The sequence below is a fragment of the Balaenoptera acutorostrata genome, chromosome 11 (genome assembly GCF_949987535.1).
Source record: "Balaenoptera acutorostrata chromosome 11, mBalAcu1.1, whole genome shotgun sequence".
NCBI classification, from domain to species: domain Eukaryota; kingdom Metazoa; phylum Chordata; class Mammalia; order Artiodactyla; family Balaenopteridae; genus Balaenoptera; species Balaenoptera acutorostrata.
Genome location: NC_080074.1, coordinates 6202626 through 6223321, shown reverse-complemented (window position 1 = coordinate 6223321; position 20696 = coordinate 6202626). Strand labels below are relative to the sequence as shown.

Below are 20696 nucleotides of genomic sequence, written 5' to 3'. Positions count from 1 at the left end.
GTCCAAGCTCAGCGCTGGGAGATGAGGCACATAACTGGTGGGGTCAGCTTTCCAGACCAGCAAGCCCATTGCTCACACCCAGACCCAAGGAGCCAGCCCAGGGCAGGCCAGAGCTCTGTTGAGGCTGCTGGCCTTCAGGGTCTGGTCACTGCGTCCCTCATCTGGGCCTCACCTTCAATCCCAGCTGCTGCCTGTGGTCTCCCAGTGATGGCTGAGCAGCAGTGAACATCTAAGGACCAGGAGTTTGCTGCCTAACTCCAGCTGATGACTGCTCCACCTTATAATAATCTACATGGTGTCCCCCTGTGACCACTACCTATGGGTCCTGGTTCTTGGCCCCCAGGTCACACCAGCTGGGGTACAAGATTCAGTAAGTAACTTGCTGTGTGACCTTCGGCATGGTGCTCAACCATTTTGGGCCTTGGTTTCCTTCTCTATAAAACAGGGATAATAGTATCTGGAGTTGTTTTGGGAATTAAGAAAATAATGGAGGTAGAGCACTTAGCACAGTGTCTGGCTCACACAGGCCAGCAATACACGTTAACAACTGCTGAACGAAGCCAGCACAAGTGCTCCAGGGGTCACAGGAGGGAACACCCTCTGGGGGATGGCAAAGTCCCCCCCAAGTTGGAAAACCGACAACAAAGTGCATCCGAAGGGAGCGCTCAGTCTTTTTTTTTTGAATTTTATTTTGTTTATTTATTTATATAGCAGGTCAGTCTTGCCTCGGCCTTCCGGTCTCCCAGCGGAGCAGCCTCAGCTCCTGGAATTGCTCCCTCCTGACGTAGGTTCTGGCCTGCTCACCGCCTGGTTCGCCCTTCTTGGGGGAACAGGCCTATCAGCTGCTTAACAGTGGAGAGATGCCTATTCAAATCTTCTGCCCACTTTTAAAGTGGGTTGTTTGCCTTTTTACTGTTGAGTTGTAAGAGTTCTATATAAGATATATAATCCTCGATACTAGACCCTTATGGGATCACTTTTTCCGATTTCATGGACAATCCCTCCTTTAAAGGAGCCTTGGGCGGCACCAGGCCCCAGGATGTCAGTGCACCTATGGGGGCCGTATCCATAAGGCCCGGGCTCCTCTTGGGCTCCGTTCCTGGAAGATGTCACCCTGTCCCATGGCTTTTCCAGCCACTTAACGTGCCAACACTGCCCAAACCTCTAGGCCTGCCTGCTCCACCATCCTCCAGACTCAGAGATCAGCCCCTGTATGTACCTGGATGTCCAACAGGCAGGACAAACCGAACACGGCCCATGGCGAACTCCTAACTCCACTTCCCACAACAAAAAACGGAGGAGAACAAAGCACAGCCCGGTCCCACCCTCAGCCTTCTCCACCTAAGCAAACGGCAGCCCAACCCGCAGTCGCTTCAGCCAAAACCCCTGGTAGTCATCCGGTACGTCCACGCACTGGTGTCTGCTTTGTGCCTGTTCCTCTGTCTCCCCGGAGGATACAGAGTCTTTGAGAACAGGGGCATCTTGCGTGAGGCTGCATCTCAGGGTGTTAAACAGTGCACGGGGCACATGACCCACGTCTGCGGACCGAGCGACTGACTGAGAACTGGTGGGGAGAGGCAGCTCTGGCCCCGAGGCCCTGGCTGCAGGCCTGTCCCATCAGGGATGGGCTGTGTGGCCCTGGAGGGGCTGCCCAGTGAGGCAGCTCTAGATGAGTGACGGGAGTGAGTGCTGGCTGGTGGGTCCTCGGGGCGCAGAGTGAGGGCTGGTGGGAGAAGAGCTGTGCTCAGCTGCCTGCCTGCCTCGGCCTCGCCCGGCAGTAAAGCCCCATCGTGGCGGAGAGCACAGCCCCGCCTGTGGGCAGCTTGTGGCGGGATCAGGATGGAGCGGGAGCAGATGCCCTCAAATGCTGCCAGCCCGTGAGCTTTGGTGCTCAGTGAACGAACGGAGCCATGTGGGGCTCTTGGCAGGTCAGCACAGCCCGAAGTGTCTTCCTGCTTTGTGGGTGCTTTCACCAGTATGAGGACCAAAGTCTTCAGCTGAAGAAAAGCCGCTCTGACTGGGTAGGGCTTCAGGAGCGGGTGGAGGGGGTAGGGGTTTGAAGACAGCGGAATGCCCTGTTGAATGACACTTCATTGCCCTTTGTCTATGCCACCTATGGCAAGACCAGCTCTTCCTTTAATCTCTCTAGCATGGGCAGGAGAGGAGGCTGCAGGAGACGGAAGGGAAGCCCTGCTCCTGGAGCCCCTGCTCTGTGCAGGCACTCTCGTTACAGTGTCCCATTTGGCCTCAGCCCGGGGCAGTAGCAGCGGTGTTATAACCAGGAGCGCCAAGCAGTGAGCGGCCTGCCCCCGGTCACCAATGCGTGGTGACAGAGCCAGCATGGGAACTGGACGCTTCTGTCCGCCCGCCCTCGGGCCCTCACAGCGCAGCTGTGAACGTGATCCTGGTTGGACATCTACGGGAGGCGCTGGAGCTTTTAGAAATTTCTTTTGATGGGGATAAGAATGGAGGACTGGAAAGAGGGAAGGGGACAAAAGCCAACCAACCAACCAAACCCTGGAACCAAAGCAAGAAGCTCTGAGAAAAGAAGGGGAAATGCTCTGACAGGGTTCTCAGTCAACATCCTCAGAAACGAAACAGGCCCAGCTGGCTGTGATTACCTCCGCGGGCTTGTGGATGGGGCAGGCAGGGGGGGTCCCACTGCCTTGGGAAGAACGCCACAGAATCAGGATGGGCCCAGGAGCTCCCCATGCCGCCCTGATGGACACAGGTCCTCTGGCTGGTCCGCCACGCCTGACTCTGGCCAGGTCAAATGCCTTGCTTCCAGCATAAATTTCTCACCACTGGCACTGCCTGGAATTCTGAATACCTTCAAGCATCAAATCTTCCCAATTAAACTCAGCATTTTCTTCCACCTTCCAAAGCTGTTGAGTATAAAATCTGGGCCTTTCCACTTACCAGGCTACTGTGGGTGCTTCCTGGAAGCCTGTTCCCGTCCTCGTTCCCGCCAGGGGCCTCCACTAGTGGCTCTGGGAGTTCTCTGTGAGTGGGAGGGCTCCCGCCCCAGCCTGCCATGGCTCCTTCACTTGGCTGTCTGCGACGCGGCCTCTTCCGTCCCACGCTCAGCAGCCCCTCATTGCCAGGCACTGGGTGGGTCACGCAGCCACAACAAGACTGCGAAATGATTTTATGCCAATAGAGTTGACACGTTTAAGAAAGTAGCAGGCAGAGGGGCTGGAAGAGGGCAGAGGTGGAGGCTGACGTGGGCACCAGGGAGCTTTGTAGAAACGGCAGCACCGGGCTTGGCTAAAGCCCCGGAAGGACCCTGTGTGTCTCCCCGTGGCTAGCCCCACCCTACCCCACCCCTTTCCAGCCCAGGCTGTGGCACGACCTTTCCATAGCATTCCTACCCTCGAGAACTTAGCATGGGTCCCTATCACTTGTCCAATAAGACTTTTATTATTCCAAAATTTGAATTTACAAGGAATTTTGAAAAACAGCGGAAGAAAAAAGATCAACAAATTTACACTCTAGCTACAACCCCAATCATGAGCATCTATTTTATTTCGGCCTTTTTTCACGTGCTGAGTTTCTGCTAGTGGTAACAAATCACTCTGTACGTGACCGTCCCACCCTTCTTCACTGAAAGCTGAGTTAGTGCCCTTGTCACGCTGGGGCTCAGTCCTGGCCGCCCTTCTCACCTGCCGCTGTCCAGGCCGTAAGGGACCGCCCTCCCACCTCGCTGCGCTGTCTCTCTTCCACCCCAGTAGTAAACTCCCCTGTGAGGGACACGTCTGGGTAGCTGTAGCCCTTTTTATTTTAGGGATTCTTCCTCCAGATGGATTCCCAGAAGTAGAATCCCGGGGCAAAGACCACAAGCTTTTTTACTTCTCATCATTCCCCGTTAGACCCCTGTGACTCTGCACACGGTTTGCTGATTTCCCGCCTTAGAGCGTATCTGCACGAACAGTCGTCTCATCTGAAGTCATCTTTCTTATGCCCACGTCTTCCCCGAGAGAACTGGGATTAGCCACGTGTGTTTGTCCATTCATGCACTCACTCAACAAGGCAGGGAATAGGCAGTGAGCATGAGGTCAAGGCCTGCCCTCAGGGAGCTGCCCGACCAGGGGGAGAGAAGTGGTAAGACCAGGTAAGACCAGGGATCGGGAGCCAAACTGAGAGGCAGGAGAGCCTCTCCCAAAACTGCACGAGGACCAGCGCAGGGAGAGGTGTGTTTGGGCGTGGGGTGCCTGCCGGGTGTGTGCGTGTGTGTGTATGCACACGCCTGCACGGGTTTGGTGAAGCTGGAGTAGCAGGTAGGGGCCTGGTGGCTGTCGAAGGAGGGGCTCGGAACCAGGCTTGCACCTGACGTGCCCAAGATGCAGCCAAAGGTGATTCCCTGCCACTCCTACATTTGCAGGTTTAAATCTCCAGATCTCAGACTCGGAGAGCAATCGGCACGCGTGGCTCTGCTGACAGGCCACCATTTCACACACCACTGTCTACTCCTGCGCCCACTCTCCTACCTGACCGAGGCTTTTCACCTCTAGGCTTTGCATCTGCTGTTCCCTGCTGCCCTCACCCCACCTCCGCCCCCACCTGGTGACCTTTCACTTACTGCTGGCAGGGTGAGATGGCCCCCATCCCTCCCCGCTCTCACCCCAGTACTCGGTGTAGTGTTAATTACACCCAGGATGCCACTCTGGGAGTACTTCTGCACAGAGCCCAGAACTCCCTGAGAGTGCCAGTCACATCTAAATAACCTCTGGCCCCCCTGACCTGGCAGATACGGGCACTCAGGGGCTCAGCTGCTGACCCAGAGGTTACAAATCATTTCTCCCAACCAGACGGCCACAGTAGCAACAGCGGCTCTCACTCAGCGCCCACAGGCCGCCAGGCCCGCCACATCCTGGACTCCGATTCCAGTCCCACATCTCAGCTACGTGATGACACACCAAGAGTGAAAAACGTCTTCTGGGGCGGGGGGAAGCAGCGTACACACATCAGTGCACAATCACAACCATATATAGTCAGTTCTACACACAGATGATGTCGGACAAGAACATTAGGACATGAAAGCTGTTGACCTGTTGCGGTGGCGAGCTAATGGGGGAATTATTTTCTGTCTTTTCTATTGATTTCTCTGAGTGTTTCTGTATAATTATTACGCGAGTGGAAGATGGATAAGTAAACAGACCTTTTCAGCTCTGCGTGATGAGCACCCTGACTCTGGTCGGCCCAAGGGCAGCGTGGGGACCAAGTCAGGCTGCCGGGAAGGCCAGGGAAGAGGTGCAGAAGGATGGACTGAGCACTCGGGACAGGCAAGGGAAGACGTTCTCAGGTGGGAGGAAGCACAGAGGGCAGGCGGACAGGCTTCACATTCACATGGAGAGAAGGCCAGGCTAGAGTGGCAGGCGGAGCCCGGAGCCCGAGAAGCCAGCTGCCAGGCTGCGGACCCCAGACTCCTCCAAGGGCAAGAGGGGCCCCAGGAGGATCCCACTCAGAGAGGCCTCCACCAAGGCTCATCCAGATGACTTCACTGGCATCTGACCCCTTGGCGGCCAGCATGTAAGCCAGGGCAGGGCAAGTCGGCCTGTGGGATCCTCTCCCATCATTAAGGTAACACCTGTGGGGTTACTAAAGACCCCAGACCAAGCAGCTGGGAAGCTGCCACCATGGCTACCTACTTCCCACAAACAAGGAGTGCCAGCCGGGTGCAAGCCCTCACTGCCGGCTAGTCTATTTCCAGCTGCGTATGGTTGGGGTGAGGCAGATCCAGGGAGGGGGCTGGAGCAGGCGAGGCACGGGGGTGGCGAATGGCCGCTATCAACAGCCTGTCGGTGTTGAGAAACAATGGTCGCTGCAGCATCTGTGCAGAGGCAGCCAGACCCGGCAAACGTCCAGGGTGACCCCATCGCCACCCAGGGCACAGACGGCTCCAAAGTAAGCAAGGTTACTGGCAGAGGAAGAACGGTACTGGATACGCCGGGGCACACTTACTCGTTGATAAATGCCCCTTTTCAGGCGCACGGTTCAGTTCTGGTTTGGGGCATATGTTTTGGTGGTGAAGTATTTTTAAAGAGCCTTCACAAGACACTTATTTTCTGTTTATTTCTCTGAGTTCTGACCCAGCCCTTGGCGTATGAACTGCAAACAAGAAAGATGAAGGAACGTGTCTGCTCGCCTGGCCTGTCCTCTGCAACTGGGTGTTTTTCTTTGCTGTTTATGGACTTGGCATGCTCTGCCCTGGGACAGAGCAGGACTTCTTCCCCAGGTCACCAAACTGAGACCTATTCAAAGGCAAGGCTGGCACAGGATGATCGACAACAGATTTCAACACAGTCCTACCAATGGGAAGGGCTGCCTCGTATTGTGATGTGGTCTCTGACCTGAACATGCAACCAGAGGGAGAGCAGGAAGGAGAGGCAGCAAAGGCTCCTGCCGCCCGCTGGGTGCCCCCCTGCCGCCACACAGACCACCTTGCTTGATGCCTACAGTGCCCTCCCAGGGACATCATCACTGCTCTTTTTGGGGTAAGAACAGTGAGAGTGAAGGGCTGGCCCCAAAGCACTGCTAGGAAGGGAGCTGGGAGCCAAGGCTGAGGCGTCTGCTTCCTAGGTCGCTGCTCTCCCCTCATCTACAACAGAGACTGGAAGGGGCTGGGCCTGGAGATGAGGACGGGGACGGGGGCGTCCTAAGCTCAGCCAGCCACAGGGGGCTGCAGTCACGCGGGCTGCTAAGAGCCCCCCGCCGCCCGCCCCTGCTACCGCCACGCAGATCGCAGAAGTTCTGAGAGCGCTGAAGCTCTGCCCCCATGCCAGGCTTGTGCATGCACCACTGTCAAACCATGCTCTCCTGGAGAGTCAGAATCCAACCTTCTGTCCCCTTCACCGGCCAACCGCCCATCCCTCCATCACACAAAGCAGCCTGCACTGGGCCCAGGAACACAGGGCTAAGTCACTCTGGAGCATGGCTCTCCAGGACCTCCCAGGGCAGGAGAGACCCGCCCCTGGTGTCCAGGGACAAGCCAGGAGCTCAGTGCTGAGGCAGAGGGCAGCCTGAGCGGGATGTAGGTCCCCAGGGGAAGGGTGTGCAACTCAGGGAAAGCTTTCTGGAGGGGCTGATGCCCGAGCTGAGTTGTGACAAGTAGGCGTCAGCCGAAGAAAGCGTTACTGACGAGCACGGGGAAGGGTGATTCGGGCAGAAGGAACAGCAGGTGTAAGGATACGCCAGAGCGGGAAAGCGGGGTACCACTGAGGGCAATGGAAGCTGTTTGACATGCTGGAGATTACAGTTCTGAGAAATAAGGAGAAAGAAGTAGACAGGGACTGCAGCTGGTAGGGACGAGGAGCTTGGCCATTGTCCCTGAGGACACTCCACGCCACCAAGTCATCGAATCACAAGATGTTGGAGGGAGAAGGGCTCTGACACAACAGCCAGGCCAAGGGGTTCCAGACAGTGCTCCTGACCCCAGGGACCCTGCGGAGGTGGGGGTGGGCTCCATGGAGAGCAGGGGTCTCATCCCTGCCAGTCCTGCCTCCCCTTTCAGCCAGAGTAGTGTGACCACCGTACGATTCTGCTTGAAACAAATGGGTCTGCTGCTAGAAACAAGACCCCATGAAATCGCAAAACCATTGGTCGAATCCCATCTCTTATTTCACATATGATGGGGAAACTGAGGCACAGAGAGGTTAGGGAGTTTCCCAAGGTCCCTCAGCAAGTCCGTGGCCCAAAGAGCCTGATTCCTGGCCCACTGCCCTTCTCCCCCAGCACTCGCCTGCCCCTTCTGTAAGAAGCACCCCGCTGCTCTGCCCCACCCCTTCCCCCTGGCCCCCAGTCCTGAGCTGGCTGCAGGCATGAGGCTGGAGAAGGCCACTCCACCCCCCAAAACACACCTGGGTCTCAATCAATCCACCTCCCTCCCCGCTCCAGGATCTCCCTGGTTCTGTAGTGATTCGGGGAAAGAAGGAAGCCCATTTATAAAGATGCACACTGTTGTCCCGTCTGTTTCTTTTCTTCAAGCCAAAGAATTTCCATCAGATTAACAGTTGTAAAAAGCTGGGAGGAGAAGCAAGTCTGAATCCAACTTGTCCTTTGACAGCAAATCCCTCCAACCAAGTGTGTTTAGACCACCTGAATGTGGGCCAAGACTAGGGAAAAGCAGGGAGGGGAGGGCGTAAATCGAACAGGAAGAAACCCCTCCAGTTTACCTTGAAAAATATTGGTGTTTATGGAGTAAGTATATGACTGTCCGAAGCTGTTTAGTTTTACATTAAAATGTTCAGCATTTTTTTTCCCAGTAAGAAATGCATTTGAGCTGTTGAAGTATAAAGACAAATAAACAGAGGCAACTCGAGCCTTCGTTAGGGGTTCAAGGGAGCAACACATTGTCTCCAGCTGTCCTCCGGGATGAGAGAGGGCGCCTTCAAAAGGGCTGGAGCGCGGCCCTTTCATCCTGCCACGGAGCAGCCGGGCGCAGGGAGAGCTGTGACCGCTGAACCGACGCGGAGCATCTGGGCCTCTGCGGTGCTTCCCTCCCACATGTGCGGCTCGGCTCCTGGGCCCTGCTGCCGCCTCCCGGGCTCCCCTCCTCCTCTTCTCCCTCTGCCTGATGCCCTGTGGTGTCACCTGCGCAATCTGATCCTACCAGACAGGGATCATGTTCATTTTGTAGAAAACAAAACTGAGACTGAGAAAGAGGTGACAAGGGTCCAAGGTCACAAAATGAGTATGTGGCAGAGCTGGGATTGGAAGCCCTGATGCCACGTGACCCCGGCCGATGGATAAGCAGGAGGGAGGAGAGGTTTCTGACCCGGGAGGGTGGTGAGCAGTGGCTCGTTTGGCAGGAGCACCGTGCGGAACACAAGGGACAGTCCCCAACAGTCCCTGGAGCTTCACCCCCAGCTCAGGGACGGGGCTCGTCCCCCTGCCTCTTCGCCAGCGCAGAAAGGACATCCACGTCCTTTAAAAAGTATTCTGACTTTGCACACCAGGAGTAAGTGATAAGTAGGTAATGCACATCTGTTGGGCCCCTGTCGTGTGCCAGGCACGTGCCTTGCAAAGCTTATCTCATTTGGTCTCTGCATCACCCCTGTCAAATAAGCACTGCTATTAGCCACACCGTACAGATGAGCATACAGAGGCCCAGAGACGTGAAGTTACCTGCTCACGGTCACACAGTTAAGTGATGGAGCCAGGATTCAAAGCTAGGGAGGCTGATTCCCGATGCTTCTTGACGGCTGGGACTATGTCATCCACCTCCCAGCTGCGAGCTCCCAGCCCAGGACATGACACAGGGCAGGTGCTCACGGAATTGTATGAAACGAATGAACGTTAAGAGCTCTGGATTTTGACGCCATTTAGAAGCTCTAGGCTCTCACGTTCTCCCCGAACCCCAGACCTGACGACCCCACAGACTTCTGAACTTGTCTACCATTTCCATTCAGATGGCTACGGATGATCTCAAATTGAACTTGGCCAAACAGACTCTTAGTTCACCCCGCTCCCCATTCCAAAGTCTGTCCTCCCCCCAGTCTTGCCCATCTCAGCCGCAGCAGCACAGCTACACAGTAACTCCGAGCAAAAATCTAGCAGTCCGTCTCGATTCCTCTTTTCCCCTCACTTCTTACATCTAGTCCATCATCAATTCATTTTGGCCCTGTTTTCAAACCATACATGAATTCAACCACTTCTCATTACTGCCACCACTGTCACCTGGCCGACCAACATCTCTGACCCAAATCGCCACAGGGGTCTCTGCCTCTTATTCCAGGTAACACATTCTCTACTGAGCAGCCAGAAAGCAAATCTCTTAATTAAAATGTCAATCCCTGGTTAAAATGTCCCGTGGTTTCCCAACTAATTTAGAATAAAATCCCAACTCCCTTCTAGGGCCTACAAGGCTGCACATGACCTGGCCCTGCCCGCTCCCGACCTCGTCTCCAGACCCTCTCCCTCCTTCCAGATCCTCCAGGCACAGTGACCTGTGCCCAAACTCACCCAGCTTGTCGCCACCTCGGGCCACTGCCTTTGTCCTCCCCTTCTGCCTGGAGGGAAGGTCTTCCCCAGATCTTCACAGGGCAGCTTCCTCCTCCTCCCTGAGGCCCCCTTCCCCAAGTGCCCCCCGCCTCGCCCCCAAGAACGTGGATGGACCTTTGTAGCTGCCTTGACAGGTAGAGCTGGGTGAAAGTGACTTCTGAGACTAGACTGGAAAACTTCCACGCACTTGTGTCTTGTTCTCTTGGGACCCAGCGGCCATGCTGTGAGGAAGCCCACACCAGCCCATGTGGAAAGACCGCACCGAGAGGCTGCCCGTAAGTGTTCTGGCTGACAACCAACATCAACCGTGAGACGTCAGCAGAGAAGCCTCCAGATGAGTCCAGCCCCCATCAAGTCATCTCTGGCCTCACGTCTTCCCAGCTGAGGCCCCAAACACCGTGCAGCTCAGACAGCCGTCCCTGCTGCGTCCTGTCTGAATTCCTGAGCCACAGAATTTGCAAGCAGAGTCAAAGGGTGTTTTATGTCACTAAGTGTGGGGTGGTTTTTATGCAGCAATAGTAACAGGAATGCCACCCTCTCCAACACTGTCATCCTGCCTCCATCACTTTCTATCACCTTATTTTATTATTTTTCACTGGAGTTGACCTGACTGAGCTTACTTTACTGAGTTATGAGCTTACTTGTGCACTGTCTTCCCCCCTCCCTAGTGCGGGTGCTTGGTTGCTTTTGTTCACCACTCACTGTATCTTCAGCACTTAAAACCAGGCCTGGCACACAGCAGGTGCTCAGAACAATTTTTTTGAATAAACAAATGGATGAACACTAGGTTGGAGGCTCGTGTCACTGCGAATATAGCCCTTTCTACCTATCATTAGAAGCGTGAACATTTCTGTGTTTCTCATGAACCTGGGAGTCCTGCGACACGTGCTCCATCTAATTCACCTGGATCTCTGCTATGTGCCCAGCACAGACGTTTGCTGAGCTTGAGGACCCTCTTCAAACTCATTCATTCATTCATTCTACAAATGTTTATTATGTGCCTGTGATATGCCAGACACCACACTAGATTCTGAGGAGGAAGACGAGATAAACAAGATAGCTTCTGCCTGCAGGAGAAGAAGGGAGGACCCCGGCGCACAGCCACGGTGCAGGTGTGTACGACGTGGTCACAGAAGACTCTGGAGCAAAGGGAGATGGAGGTTGGGTCTCGAATGATGAGTAGGACCTCACCAGGTCATGCTGGGGGAGGGGTCTCAGGGAGCAGCCCTGAACAGCAGGGAGGGGTAGAAGGACCGTGTGGATTTAAGGAAGGCTGGGCCAGAGGGCGCAGGTGGGCAAGGATGAGAGGTGAGGAGAGGAGGCTGGCAGCAAGCACCCTGGCCTGAGGGCTTCGTGAGCCGGCGGGCAGAAGAACTGGGTGCTCCTGTGAAAGTGATGGGAGCCACATGAGAGGGTTCAGTAATACCAGGGCTCTGTTCGTTCACACGGGGTAAGACAATGCCCCAAAGAAGCTCAAGGGTGACACAAGGCTCCTGCATGGGCGGCAAGATCCTGCCTTGGCCTGGGAGGCAGTACAGATTTGGGGGAACTCTCTGGAGCAGGGGCCGCCCTCACGCCCTTCAGCACGCCACCCACCAGCCTGGCTTGGCAGATGCTAGGGTTTCTCAGTGACTCCCACACTCAGAGCAGGGCATATCTAACCCCCAGTGAAGGAAGCCCCTCCCTGATCCGGACCAGCCTCCCAGAGCTGGTTCTGTTCCGGGTGCCATGGGGCAAGGGGCGGGCAGTGGCTTTACAGGCTTGAACTGGCAAATGCACAGACCTGGGCTCTGGTCCCAGCCCTACCACTTACTGGCTGTGTGTCCTTACATAGGTCACTTTCCCTCTCTGAGCCTCAGTTTCCTCATTTGTAAAGAGGGGATACTCATGGCTTCTGCCTATGGATGCTGTGAGAACTAAACGACAGAATGTGAGCACGACATCCTGGGCGACTCCAGGTGCACGGCAGAGGTGCGGCCAAAGTCCCCTCATCTCACCTAAGAGAAGCTGACTATCTAGCACAAGCCCGGGCATACAGTAGGTGCTCCATAAGTGTTAACGGGAATGTAGCGATCTGGTTAACAAAACAACTTTTCTGTTGAACCTGGCTACAGATGACTCCTCTTCATCAGGGGAAAAAGTGCTGAGAAGCAAGTCCAAAATTCAGACCGTGAGCAACTTGAGAACCATATTTTTCAGTAAGTCAAGATAAAGACTGGGGTCGCAGAAAACATCTGGCTAAGTGAACTAATGGCTTTAGGGAGAAAGGAGCCTTGCTTTGTGGAGTCGGGAAAAAATTATCCACTGCTGGTTTTAATTTAAGATGAAAAAAATCTTATTCTATTAGCCTAAATATTGCTCTTATGTCCAACTGCATGGAGTTTGGAATAATATTTTTCAAACAGAACTACTGCTATTTCAAGTAATTACAATGCTAAAAGCAGTCATTTGGGGTTGAGCAAGGATCTCATCATGGTTTCAATTCCCTCTGGTGTCATTTTCTGTTATATTTGAGAAATTCCTCAATAAAGATGTCAAACAGAAACAGGGTTTTACTCCCCAGAGGACAGATTTGGCCATCCTCCAGGACACAGTCCCAGGCAAACCATCTCCACAAGAAAATAACCTCATTTGTTCAAAAGAAAAGAAAAGGTTCAACTGTGAAAACCCAGGCAAGAAAATAACCCTTCAGCCATCAGCCTCATTTCTCCTAGTTAGCTCAGAATGCTTTTCAAACTGTGCTGACCAGGCTCGACTCCAGCCATCATCCCGAAGGAATTCAGCGGTGGTTGACAGCGGAATGTTACAACCGGACGAGACTTCTGACCCAGACTTTTGGAGACAAAACAACAGGAGACGCAGACAGGCCTAACTGTCCCTGATGGGTGATGGGTTGTGGAGTGGGGCTCAGAGTGACTGACCGGAGACGGTCAGGACTGCGCAAAGCAGCGAGAATGCAGGACGCAGAACCTTCCGACCACTCACCCCCACCAAACACCCACTGAGGGCAGGCCCTGCGCTGGAAGCTCCATCAGGCAGCGTGAACACAATTCCGACTGAGACCGAGCAGGCAGTTAAGTGACCAACAGGTTGTGAGCAATAGGGAGCGGTGGGGAGTGCAGCAATCAGGGACGTACACACACCCTCCGCAGGGGGCAGCCACGGGGCGGCGCCTGCCGTTGCTGCCGGGACCACATGAGACGTGGGCAAGAGGTGCCCCTGTTCTTGGCTCCATGCCCTGAGGGTCCCGGTTCTGCCCCCCCTGTGGCTGCAGCCCTCCCCATAGAGCAAGGAGTCCCCGGGGGGTCATGGCACCTGGAACACATACCCATCCTTCTAGACCACACGCTGGGTGTTTGAGACCCCAAAATTCCCTGTCCAAATGGCCCAAGCCTGTCTCTTCTCAGAGGGACAAATAACAGGACCAAGCCAAAGGGAAGATGGTTTGGGGGCAAATGGCCAGAGCTTACACACTCAGGTTAGGGTGTCCTCAGGCTCCCTGTGGTGTAGGATGGAGCCAGGGGTGAGAAGAAGGGGCGGGCAGCAGGCACTGCCCACACTACCTCTTTCTGGCACAGAACTCCAAGGAGTCCTAGATTTCTAAATTCCAGTCTGGCCTTCCAAGTCATTAGGAATGCTTGTCAAGGTAGAAAAGATTGAACAGATTCCAGTCTGAAGCTTCGTAATGACTTCCACATTGGACCACATGGGATATGCACCCCTACCCCTGCCCAAGTCACACAAAGTCAGGGGCCGGGTGACTATGGCCAAGCAGGAACAGTGCTGGAAATATTGATTTTTATATAATTATCAATTTTTAATTTAAACTTTATAATTGACACCCCTTGATTTATAAATGTTGACAAATAATTCAATCACCACCACCATCGTCACGATCATATCATCAACATGGCAGGGAGAGACCAAACACGTTTACAGGCTGGAGGAGGGCTGTGGGCTGCCAGCTTGAAACCTCTGCAACAAATGACGACAAGACCCAGCACCCGCGGAGAATGTCACATCAGTACGTTCAGCTCTCCAGGTCTACTTTCATATTTAATTGTCACAGTGACCCCGAGACAGGCATTTCTGACCCACTCTGCAGTTAGGGGCACTGACACATGGAAAGTCAGTAACTGGTCTCTGACATAGAACTCATGGGTGGTGGTGACAGAATTTGGGTCACATCTTCCAACTGCCAGTCCAGCTTCCTCATACAGCGTTACTTGTTTCAGCCAGTATCTATAAGCCTCCATGATTCTGACACTGTGCTGGGCACTTTTTCAGCGTTTTATGGGTGAGGGAGTCGAGGCTCTGAGAGCTTAGGCAGTCAGGCAGGGCTGGAGACAGTGGGAGCCAAGGTCTGTCTTCTCTAGAGCCGGAGTTTTGTCTTGAGAAGGAAAAAGCCCAAACATAAGGAGGTCTGTCGGGAAGCGTCTGCCCCAGCTAAAAGCAGAGGAGCAACAGAGAGAGCCTTTTGTCGGCTGCCATATGTGTGAGTTAGAGCCGTACGAAGTTGCAATCTGTGCTCGGAGGCGGGGGTGGGTGGAGTCTTACCCAGTTCCTTAAATTGATTAGTGTAAAAAGAATCCGCCGTGAAAATCCTGGGCTTGAAACAAAGACCTGCACAGACTCCATTAGTCTGGAGGCGTTGGGTACACCTGCCGTAGCCAAGAACAAGGGTGTTTACAAACAGGTGACTGCCCAGGTTAAGAGAGCTGTGACGAGGAGGGGAGCCTGTGTGTCCGACACAGCCCGGGGGCTGCAGACAGCAGGCCCGGCCCCCACAAGGTCTCGGGGGCGTCAGACCAGCCCACCGCAATACACCTGGTCTGCAAGTCGATGACCAGACTGATGCCCATTACGTTTGTGCGCTCGGTGCCAGGCACTCTCAAGATGCTCGACATCCACCATCCCACTCAGTCCTCGCAAGAGCCGTGCAAGACAGAGGACGGCGAATTCTGTTTTACAGGTGATGAAACTGAGGCCTGGAGGCAAGGTGGCCAAAGGTCACACAGCTGATAACTGGCAGACCAGGATCTGAGCCCAGAACTGGCAGTTCCCAAGGTCCGTCTTCCTGACCACTGGGGATATCGCCTGCTGTTCATAGAGACCGTCAGCTCTGCCTTCATGGACTAAGCAATTTCTGAAACGTACTCTATCATCTGGAAAAAGGGGCGAGCAACTAGTAAAGTTAAATGCTTATGCTCTAGGGAGGATTAAACGAGAGAAAACTTGAACAGCAACTGAACCTGGCGTCTGGGACAATGAATGCCATACAGCCTCGGTTCTCACCAAAGGCTCTGCCTGGCTCGGCAGCCCCACCTCCCGCTCCTCCTCCCCACACCCCCTGCCCCGCCCCCCCCAGCCTGGCATCGAGGAGCCACCCACAGCTCTCCACGCAGGCTCTGCCCTCGACCCAGTAAACTGCTCGTCTACCTTTGGAGATCCTGTTCGATGCCGTCGCCCTGAGGAGTCAGGCCCCACCCCCCGCCAACCCCATGCAGGGGTAGCTCTTCACAGACTCCTCTGGGCTTTAACAGTCCAGACCTCCGTTTTGGCACTTATTTGGGGGTGTAATTACATGTTTACGGATCTGTTTCCCATAACAAGCTAATCCGAGATCCAATACGCATTCAACAAAAACAGGCAGAGGAAATGAAGACGAATACACCACTAACTCTGGAAAAGTTTCGGAGCACTTGGGATGTCCAGCTTCCTATGCCATACACCAAAAAAACAGCTGGCACAATGGAAGGTTTACCGAGCCCTTCCAGGAAGCACTGCATCAAAAGCCATAAAAAAGAATCCAAATAATCCTTTTGGCCCAGTAGTTCTGGGAAGACTTGCTAAGGAAACAGTTGGGGAAACAAGAAAAAAAGTTTTATGCCCAGAATCACCTCTGGATTCTGATGGTAAAAACAAACAAAATAAGCACACAACTTAAACGTCCAACCACAGAAGGGTGACTGAGTCACCTACAGTAATACGAATGCCTGTTTGTGGACTATTTATACTCACCAAGTGCCAGCCACTTCACTTCACTGTGTCATCTTATCCTCACACGCAACCTCGCGAGGCAGACAGCGCGTTACCCCTGTGGCAATCGCGGTGACAGGAACCGCTCTGAGGACTGAGAGCCCCGGGACAGGCACACTTCTCAGCCGTCTGGGCACGATCACAATTTCTGCTCACAGCAGCGTGTGAGACAGCTGCCCTGCACACCCTCCCTTTACCAACAAGTGACTGAGGCTCAGAGATGTTAAGAACTGGTTCACAGCCACACCACGCTCCGGCCAAGTCCACGGTCTTACCCTCTAGGCTCCAGCCATCGTTCCCCAGGTCACTCAGCAGCCGGTAGCAGAAGAGGGCTTGGGGGACCGGGGCATCTGCTTTGAGACCATGTGGTTTCTACCAGGAGATGTTCCTCCTGCCACAGGCTGCAAACCACCTCTATTATGGGTTGAATTACATCCCTCCAAAGATGGCGAAGTCCTGACTCCCAGTGCCGGTGAAAGTAACCCCTTCTGGAGATAGGTTACTGGCAGATGATCAAGTTAAGATGAAGTCAGTAGGGTGCACCCTAATCCAATATGACCGTGTCCTTAGAAAAAAGGGGACATTTGGCCACAGAGACAGGCATGCAGAGAGCAAAGACAAAGGGAAAACAGAGGGAGAATGTGATCTACAAGCAAAGGAAAGCCTGAGGCTACCAGAAGCTAGGAGAGAGGCATGAAACAGGTCCTCCCCCAAAGCCCCCAGAAGGAACCAACCCTGTTGACACCACAACTTCAGATTTTAGCCTCTAGAACTATGACAGGATAAATTTCTGTAGCTTAAGCCACTCAGTTGTTACTTTGTTACAGCAGCCCCGGGTTGTTAGTCACTTATCAAACTATGAGGCAACTAGGAAAAGGGTGATAACAGGGGCCAGGTAGCTGATCGCAACTACAGTGTAATCACACCTGGCTGCAGAGAGACGCCTGAAGGCAAACACACCAGCATAACCAAGATAACTTTCCAGTTTTTCCTTGTTCTTCTACGTTTTCCCAATTTTACCCAGAAAGTTTGCATTACTCATAAATTTTATACAATGACCTGTTTTAAAAATATATGTATTTGAACCAGGAGAATCTGGAGGTGTGTAAGAATCCTTGTTATGGGCTGAACTGTGGTTTATCCCAAATTTGTATGTTGAAGGTCTAAGCCCCAGTACCTCAGAATGTGACTGTATTTAAGATGGGACCTTTAAAGAGGTAATTACGTTGAAAATGAGTTGTTAGGATAGCTTCTACTCCAGTATGACTGGTGTCCTTATAGGAAGAGGAGATTAGGACAGAGAGAGAGAGACAGGCATCAGATACCTGCACGCAGAGAGAAGACCATGTGAACACCCAGCAAGAAGGGGGCCAGCTGCAAGCCAGGGAGAGAAGCCTCAGAATAAAAAGAGACCCATCAACACCGTGACCTTGGACTTCTAGCCTCCAGGACTGTGAGAAAATTAATTCTTGTTGTTTAAGCCCCTCAAGCTGTGCTTTTTTGTTATGGCAGCCCTAGCAAACTAATACAAGGACCCAAAAGAGGGCAATCCTTCCCACTACCCCCAGAACTGCCAGCTGAAGCTGAGAAACAGGCAGGGTGTGCCCAGCGGGCAGGGCACAGCTGCATCACTCACCCAGGCAGTTGTGTCCATCGTGCGCCAGCATGAAGCCGTCAAAGCAGGTGCACCTGTAGTTCCCCGGGATATTGATGCACTCGTGGACACAGCCCCCGTTGTAGTAGTCATTCTCACACTCGTCGATGTCTGCAAAATGAGGTGCATGAGAGGTGTCAGAGGAAGAGCCTGGGGGTCCCCTCTCCCCCCACCGCTGAAGTCACCAGGACATGAGTGGTTAGGGGGTGACTCAACAGGTATTCACTAAAATCCTTGCTGGGGGCAGGGGACCCAAAGGTTACAAAGATGAAGATCCTGGCTCTGCCACGAGGTTGGCCACCGCCTTGGGGAGCAGGGCCACGTGCCAGGCATGTTTGGGGTGATTTTCAGATCCCCCCTACAGAGAAGCAGGCAAGATTCCCACCCATATCTGCCGCCTTTGAAGCCCTCTCAACACTAACATAACAGCACGCAGGGACCCTGTCTAAAATCCCCCCAAACTGCCTCTTTTCAGGATATTTGAAAGCTTCCCAGAGGTGGAGACCTCATTACTTGTGAGGCAGGGGGTATGCAATAAATGAACTTTGCACACCACCAAAAAATGTAACCTCTGGAATGAGAGAAAAGTCCACATACTCCCCCCAGAGTTTCCTTCCAGATCAGCGTCTCAAGTCTGAATTTCTACTGCTCCAGTTTCCTTGTTACAACAAAGGCTTCTGTCTCATAAACAATGGCCAATAGCCTTTGTAAAGGTCACCCTTTTTGCTGTTTTAAGTCTTTCTCAACACTTCCCATCAGGGGTCAAAGAGCTATCAGTTCTGAAGTTCCAGAGAGATTTGAGAGACCCTGGAGAGCAATAGGAGGGAGTCTAGTTAACATTCAATGAGCTGCTTCTATGCCCAAGTCCCGGGGGGGCGACACCACGCGTCATCATCGACCCAGTCCCCACGCTAACTCTGAGACACAGGCACCATCGTCGTTATTCCAATTTTACAAGGGCATCGAAGAAGCCGAGGCACAAGAAGGCCAAACCCTTGGCAACGGTCACACACCTAGAAGGGTTGTAAGTGGGATTCGAACCAGTGCAACCCCCCAAGGCAGCAGAGGGGAGGGGGTGTTCAACCTGCCCACCCAGACCTCCACAGGCTCTGCGGAGAAGCAGGAAAGGGGGCAGCCAGAAGTGTCCCACAGCGGAACCAGAAGTTCCCCAGTGGAACCGGAAGTGTTCCCACAGCCAAACCAGGAGCAGTATTGCCCCGTCTCAGCAGTACTAGAAGTGCTTTGCAAGAGGCTACCACGTGGGAAGAAGCAGTTGCTCCTCTACCTGGTCGAAGAGGGATTTTTTGAGGCCAGGCTCCAGCTATGAGAGCCAGGAAGGGGCCAGCCTGAAGAGAGGGAACTGAAAGCAAACCTGGCCGCTCCTGCAAATGCCTGAGGCACAGGGAGACATCCAGCTCCATGCTCTCTCCAAGCGGTCCAGAGGGCAGAGCTACTCACAGTAGGGGAAAGCCAAGGGGGCCAATTAATGTTCACGGGTAGGTATGTCCATCTGGAAGACAGGGCCTGTCTCAGGCGGTAGTGAGCTCCTTGACTCTGGAGGTGATCAAGCACTGTCTGGGACAGGGCCAGCAGAGGGAATAACTTCACTGACAACTGCAGCACTGAACGTGCTGGAATACAGGGTCTGAGCTGCCCAGCCTCCTCCTGGTGCCCACCCACCCTGCCATGATGAGGGAAGAATAAAGTTGCCTGGATCCCCAAAGGTGCAAGAGACAGGAGGTTGCCTGCCTGCAGAGGCCATCAGTGTCAGCTGGGAAGCAGGCTCAGTTCTGTAAGTCATTTGAATTGTTTTTAATCATTATACTTAATGTACTTAGAAGTTTTAAATAACATTAAAGCAGGATGTAAGATTTTGTGTTTGAAAGGGCACATGGATTTATAAAGACAGATATTGATTACTTCCCAATCTCTGCAGCTCCGACCTTTTGCTAGCGCCCCAGATACACCAATCCAACCACCTCTCCCCCTAGATCGTCCACACTCACTCGAAAGGCAACACGGCCCAACTTTAACTCATCAATCTGCACTTCCCTGGGGTTCTCCATCCCAGTGAATACTGTTATCCTTCCACCTCTCCACTGACGCCTATCAGCTACCAACACGTGAATTTTCTCCACGCTTAACATGGGTACAGTCTGCTGACTGGTCACCCGTTTCCACTGCCTGTACGCGTGGGCATCATCTCTCATCTGATGCGAATCAGCAGCTCCCGAACTGCTGCCTCCCTCCTTTCCTTCATTCAAGCAGGTTTAACCAAATAAAGAATAAAAATTTTATTTAACAAAAATTATGATACAACTATAATAGAAAGATGGGAGAAGAAAAAAGAGAATTGATTTCTCAGTTCTAACAATGAAACCCAATAATGTCCCAATAAGAAATGAAATTATAAGTGTGATATATAGAAATGTGTTTAAAATACCAAAAGAAATAGCCCCAAGAAAAGAAAGTGGTTGCCTCTGAGAAAAGGGATTAGAATAATGGAGCAGGCGATTGCTGCTTTTTGTTTGCACTAATGGATTGTTCCAAAATACCCATGCAATAAATTAATAAAAAATCAAAAAAAAAAAAAAAAAAAAAGAAGATGGCCTGACTCCACCTGTGGGAGTGCAGGCTGATCAGTCTAACTCAGACAGTAGATGGCATAGCAACTGCTACGGGTCCCAGGGTGGGCACATGACTTAGGCTGATCAGTCAGACCGAGGGGGAGGACTTTTATTCCATGCTTGGGCAGAAGAATTCTCTCTCTCTCATGCGGAACCTCAGTATGCAGGTACCTACTCCTGAAACATATACCAGCTTATTTAATTTTCACGGCAACCCTCTGGAGTAGGTATTTTAACTCCATTTTATGGCCAAGCAAAGTAAAAGGAAGAGAGGTAATTGCTCAAGGTCACATAGTAAGTGGTAGGGCAAGGATCAAAACGAAAGTCTTTCAGTTTACAAAGCCCATGTCCTTTCTAGTAAGTTAGAATGCCCATGA

General features: G+C 52.9%; 1 protein-coding gene across 2 annotated transcripts in view; it reads right to left on the bottom strand.

Moving 5' to 3' along the window:
- Positions 1-20696, bottom strand: part of SCUBE1 (signal peptide, CUB domain and EGF like domain containing 1) — a 133761-nt gene that overhangs the window by 94006 nt on the left and 19059 nt on the right. For both annotated transcript variants that reach the window (XM_057556138.1, XM_057556139.1), the window contains exon 3: positions 17675-17803. In XM_057556138.1, coding sequence (XP_057412121.1) covers positions 17675-17803 — 129 coding nt within the window. The remainder of the gene's footprint in view (positions 1-17674; positions 17804-20696) is intronic.